Source organism: Pinus tabuliformis, chromosome 1_2 (genome assembly GCF_031772625.1).
Source record: "Pinus tabuliformis cultivar Carrire ecotype Pingquan chromosome 1_2, CPIR1, whole genome shotgun sequence".
NCBI lineage: Eukaryota > Viridiplantae > Streptophyta > Pinopsida > Pinales > Pinaceae > Pinus > Pinus tabuliformis.
In genome coordinates, this window is record NC_142298.1 from 863,133,363 (window position 1) to 863,139,105 (window position 5,743).

General features: G+C 35.7%; 1 protein-coding gene across 1 annotated transcript; it reads right to left on the bottom strand.

Annotated features, from left to right (window-relative positions):
* Positions 1-343: 343 nt before the first annotated feature.
* Positions 344-5,202, bottom strand: LOC149208647 (cellulose synthase-like protein E6). The gene is made up of 8 exons (XM_089396148.1): positions 4,788-5,202; positions 4,302-4,626; positions 2,699-2,839; positions 2,468-2,593; positions 1,894-2,106; positions 1,605-1,808; positions 1,165-1,512; positions 344-1,068 (listed from the first exon to the last, which is right to left on the bottom strand). The coding sequence occupies exons 1-8, from the start codon at positions 5,042-5,044 to the stop codon at positions 511-513; spliced, it is 2,172 nt and encodes a 723-aa protein (XP_089252274.1). The 5' UTR covers positions 5,045-5,202; the 3' UTR covers positions 344-510.
* Between the last annotated feature and the right edge of the window lie 541 nt (positions 5,203-5,743).

Below are 5,743 nucleotides of genomic sequence, written 5' to 3' on the forward strand. Positions count from 1 at the left end.
GACATACTCCAGGCCGATAAATTTCATAATATTATGAATTCCAAATCCAATTTACCCTCGATAAAATAATAACTTATAAAGACAAATGCATTTTAATAATATGAAATAGCATATTAAAATTAATGTATTTTAATAATATGGAATTGGACCATTTTAAGTTTAAAATATTTTTTTTTTTTTTTACATTGAAAAAATAGCTGCATTTTTATTGAAAAACGCGGTAGATTAGAACAGTTGTACTATATATATCTGTCGCTTTCCACTCGCAACTTTGGCAATTTGAAGATGACCGGCTTCAACATGCGCCACGCCGGGCACATGGGTTACCTGCTTCAATATCGAATTGACTGAATTTCCTCTAATATCGTCCATATCTATGACGCAATTCTAGTCCAAGTCCAAATCTCTGAAACTACACCAAGTAAATAAAAAGACTAATACAGATGCATAATTGAACATTGAACAAAGAGTCTTGGACCAAACGTTTTTTAACTACTTCCACCGTATTTTTCACCAGGTCCGAATGGGTATGGAAGCTACAGAACACGCAGAAACTGCAACAAAAATGGAAACAACGGTAATGGAAGCAGGTATTCGCCCTTTGTCCTTCCTCAGAAACATGGCCTCCAATATAGGATAACTAATTAACACGATGAAGCTGCACAAAAGTAACTGCAAAATCATACTGTCAAAACTCTGATATCCTTCTCGCCTGATTCTTGCTAGTCCACCGACCAATGATATCAAGTTTGTTACTGCTAAAGTTGCTGGTGGAACAAACATGGCAGATGCCACACCAAACTCCAACATTTCTTCCTCGTGCCTTTTGGCTGCTTCGCTATCCACTACTTTGCTTGTCACCTCGAAGCCTACCTCCGATAAACCGAGCATCTTGCAAACAACTTGGATTAACGCAAACAAGTAGGATGACACGCCTTTAATCAGCCACATCCTCTGTTCGTTCCACCAGCTCTTAAACGAACCCCCGATGCGCATAAACTCTATCAGACTGTACCCATATGTAGATGCTGCTAACGAGACAAAGAGGATGAACCATGGATTTGAAGCCTATTCATTGCCACAAACTTCTAATCATCAGTAATGAAAATGAGGACATGGTCTGCGATGTAGAAATATGGAAGAGTTTGATCAGGAAAACATTACCTTGGGAAATAATGATAGGCCGTTAAGCATGGCGAGGGCAGGAAGTAAAACGTAACAAAGTATGTATAAAGAAGAGGGAGCCCATAGACACAATACGCCATAACACATACACTGAGCTGTACTTGTCCGTTGAATCCCATAAACATATGGGCAAAACTTACTCAAGAAAAACTCAAGGTATCCGGCACTCCATCTTTTGATTTGAATGAGTGTGTCATTCATGTTCACTGGCGCGCCACCTAAAAATGCTTTTCGCCTTGGAGTGCAGTAAATAGATTTCCACCCTCTGCACTGTATAACGAAACCTGTCAATGCATCTTCCACAGCACAGCCATAAATCATGCCAGCCTGCAATTTATCAAGTTCAATTTCAGGGATATATATAGAGGGTACGAAACTTAAAAGTGAATTAAAAATAAAACTGCAGGTTGGAATTTTGCCTCTTTGCCCCACAGGGTGTTCTCCTCGCAGGCGCAATTGGCAAGATCCCTTGCATATTTCAGCATCTTGGATGGACTCGTTTGAGCTCTAGAAGTGGAGGACGCAAGCCTTCCTTCCTTCCCACATAAAGCATCCCGGCGGTGAATGCATCCAGTGCCCGCGTATAGTGGACCTTGGAGACCATCCATTCCTTTAAATTGCCACTGAAAGTGACGATTTCCCCGTTAGGTTCAATGCTTGATTGGGCAACTTAAGACCCTACTGGTAAAAGGTGCGGATTATACTCACATAGCAAATCCTCAAGTGATCGTTTGCGTACAGATCGTTCCTTGTGATGCCATGAAAGCCTTGTGGGAATTGGACGTACGCAAACTGGTTACCTGTTTGTGGATCCAAGAAAAAGCACATGGCTTGACGAAGTGCTTCACAATTGTTGGTGTACATGTCGCAATCAAGAGTGAGAATAAAGGGAGCATTGCTCATTAAGCCGGAGATTCTAATCTGCCGACATCACAAACCAGCCGTAATATGAGGTGACCACATTTCTAAAACATGATAAACCAGTCGTAATATTAAGTGACCTTATTTCAAAAAATGTTAATCTGTTGGTTTCCTTGTAGCTAAAATAGTAGACATTACTGTGTTAATCTGTTATTCCGAGGAATGAAGTTAGATAATCTATCTGTTATCTATGCAGAATATCTATCGGTTACTCCAGAGATCAAGCTAGATAATTTCGTTATAAACTAACATGTTATAATATCAGATTCCAACCCAAGTGAAAAGAAACACAAGAAGCTGTCACCACCAAGCAACCGAAAGACAAATATTAGCAGAAGATTGCAAATAATACAAATATTACCAGAGCATTAAGAGCGCCGGCCTTGTAATGGTGAGGAATTCCCGGTCGCTTTTCACGGGAGACATAAATAAGAGTGGGCAGATCATTACCCTGAATGTCCTTGTCCTCTCCGTTCTCCAGTAGAATCTGCATATACATTCGACAAATGTATAAGTCGAAATTCTGGTGATTTCAACTAAAGATGTTAGCACGGCACCTGTACATATCAAGCAAGCTGGTTCAGAGGAGTACCTGAACAATACTCGGATGATCTCGCCTAGTGCTTCCCAAAATCCAGTCTTTGAAGCCCGTGTGTTCTTTCTGTTTGTCATCCGGAACACTTCCCATCTCCACAGCGTTATTGATAAGATCTTTCATTTCCAAATACGCTTTCTGATAGAAATAATAAGCCAAAATACAGGATGTGGAATAACTAAAAAAATAAGAACTAGTTTGAAGTATATTTAAAGTATTATTGAGGTGTTCGGTTGCAACTTAATTGGCATTCACTATGTTATTTGTTAAGAAGTTTGAAGTATTATTTAAACTATATGATATCAGGTTTAAATCTCTTCAATAAACCATGTATTAAAATTGGGCAAGTGATTTCATCCATAGTTATCAAGTTCGAATTTGAATTCCATTCATTCTAATCAAAAAAATTCAATTCGCAAAAAATTCAATAATAGAGATCATAATTTTTTTTCAATTTATTTTGAATTATGAATATTTTTTATTAATTTTAAATAATATAACAATCTTAGAAATAAAATTATTTAAAAAATTTATTATTCATCTTTTCTCTCCAAAACATTAATCTTTCCATAAATAAAAACTAATTACTTCACACATATAGATTTCAAAGATTGAAAAAACAGAAATTTTCTAATATCAATTTTGCTTTCTATTTTGTTCTGTCTTTTTAACTTTTTTATTTCCATTCTTTATATATGCTATCCAAACTATATTTATTTCTATTCATAAAATCTTATAACAAAGAAAGGATAAACTACTTCTACTTATTTTCTGTTTTCTTTTTTAAATTAAAAATTGAAAAAACAATTTTTTTCTAATTTCACTGATATTTTCCATTTTTGTATTTTTTGGCTGATCATTTTTTCTTCTATCTCTATATATCCCATCCCGCTTCTATCTCTCTTTATAAAGCATAACCAATGAATAATCTTTCTCTGTCCTTTTGCTTACCCACATGCATTCTTTATGATTAAATATTTATTCAATGAAAGTTAGTTGGAAATTTCCACTGATTACAACTACGTTTGTACCCTAAACATCGATGACGAACCTAGATTGACTTACCAAGTAACGGCCTCCTCCAGTCTCACTCTACTTCCCTCATTCTGTCCCTTACGTGTTGGGAGGAAAACCTTGCGACTGAAACCCTCTCAATTGGAAATGCTTTGGGGTTTGAATTTGTATTATTTACAACGATTTTATTTATTTATTGTTCTACTCCTAGTAGAGAATTACAGAGACTACGACCATCTTCTATCCAAATATACAGGTAAATTCGACTGACTTTGAAATGGATGACTGTTACTCACCCTTACTCCTTGTCATTTTCAGATTTTCCATCTGATTTTCCATCTATGTTCACCACAGAATTAACAAACTGCATTAACCCCACGATTCACCTTTAAATTAACGAATCGGATTGAATTTCTGCGAACTGTTCGGCCGACGAACCGAATCGGCGAATTTCCGTACTGTTTGCCCGAATTCGGGCGAACTTGGTAACTATGGTTTCACCTCAAAAATATAATATTACGTAATAACTTAGCCCAACGTGGTTATCAATACCTTTGATTAAAAAGACGAGAAATAATTTTTTTACCTTTACACTCTTCCATTCTCTAGTAAAGGACATATTTTCATTTTCCTGAGCAGAGCTTGCCAAGAAATATGCCTCTGGTGATCTGTCTTGAATCGAGTAGTTATAACAAAATGGAAGCCAAATCTTTGCAAAACGTGAAGCTTCGAAGAGAGCATAAAATGTAAGCGAGGATCCTCCATCATCAGAAACATAACATGACAGTTTTCCTACGGGATAGTCTACAGCCAAAGCCGACAGTACTGTGTTTATGACAGTGAGTGGAGGTTCTTTGATAGGATCAGCAGTGCATATAAATATATCAACAGGCGGTAGATCGCTCTTAAACCTGTCCATTAACACGAAGTAACTTATAATTCATTTAACATACCCATGGAAATGTTTGAGAAACATAGATGGGCAAATAGATGAGCAAATTATTACATCTCAGGACGTTTAAAAGCTGATCTAATTGTGGTCGGGCAAGAAGATAGATGAGCAGATTATTACCTCTTAGAAAGTCTTTCTGGGAAGACTTTTCGCTCAACAGGCCGCCACCTGAAGGCCTGCTCCAAAATCCAACCGTAGGCGAAGCCTAGTTCTGCCACAAATATCATAATCCATGGCCAATAATCTTCACTTGGGATATACACAATGCGATAATATATGAGACCAATTATTGCAGAAAAGTGGGCACAGGCATACGCTCTGTATATGAAGGATTTCTTTTCCAGGGTCGTATACAGAGGAAAGCCATTAGGCTCCATTGGCAACTTGCCTCAGTTACCAATTATCAAAGACACACACAGACCACTTTTTTTTTTGGCTTCTCTACCTTCTCAGCACCGTATTGAACATTCTGATGTATTCAACCTTAATGAAGTTTTTCCCAACATGTTTCCTACCTTCATCTTCATTAAAATAACAGAAGATATATGAAAAACATAATAATATTTTATACTATCTACCCCAACAAAACGAAATTAATAATATTTTTTTCTTTTTCACAAAAATATTGTGTTTTCCTATCCACCATCCTCAGGTTCATATTAATGTTTAACTTATACCCTATGTAACATCTTCACATTTATTATATTACATAATTGATTCATTAATCAAAACTTTTTTATATACCTTTACTTTTAAATAAACTAAAATAATTATAATTTTGCATTTTATATTTGTAAATAAAAATAAAATATAGATAAATTGTTCTTATTAAATATAAAAACAATATATGTATATGACTACAAGATGCATTCCATATGTCTTGCTGGAACTGTATGTATTTGTATTCCATATGTATTTGTTGAACTGTATCAAATTATTTTGTGTATGTCAATTTATTTTTTAAATAAAAATATTTCTATTTAGGGTTTGGAAATTATACAAGCTCTTCCATTTATGTCAGGATTCCATACTCTACCTTTTGATTGGTAGTTTTGAAAGTCAGATAAGGTGGTTTG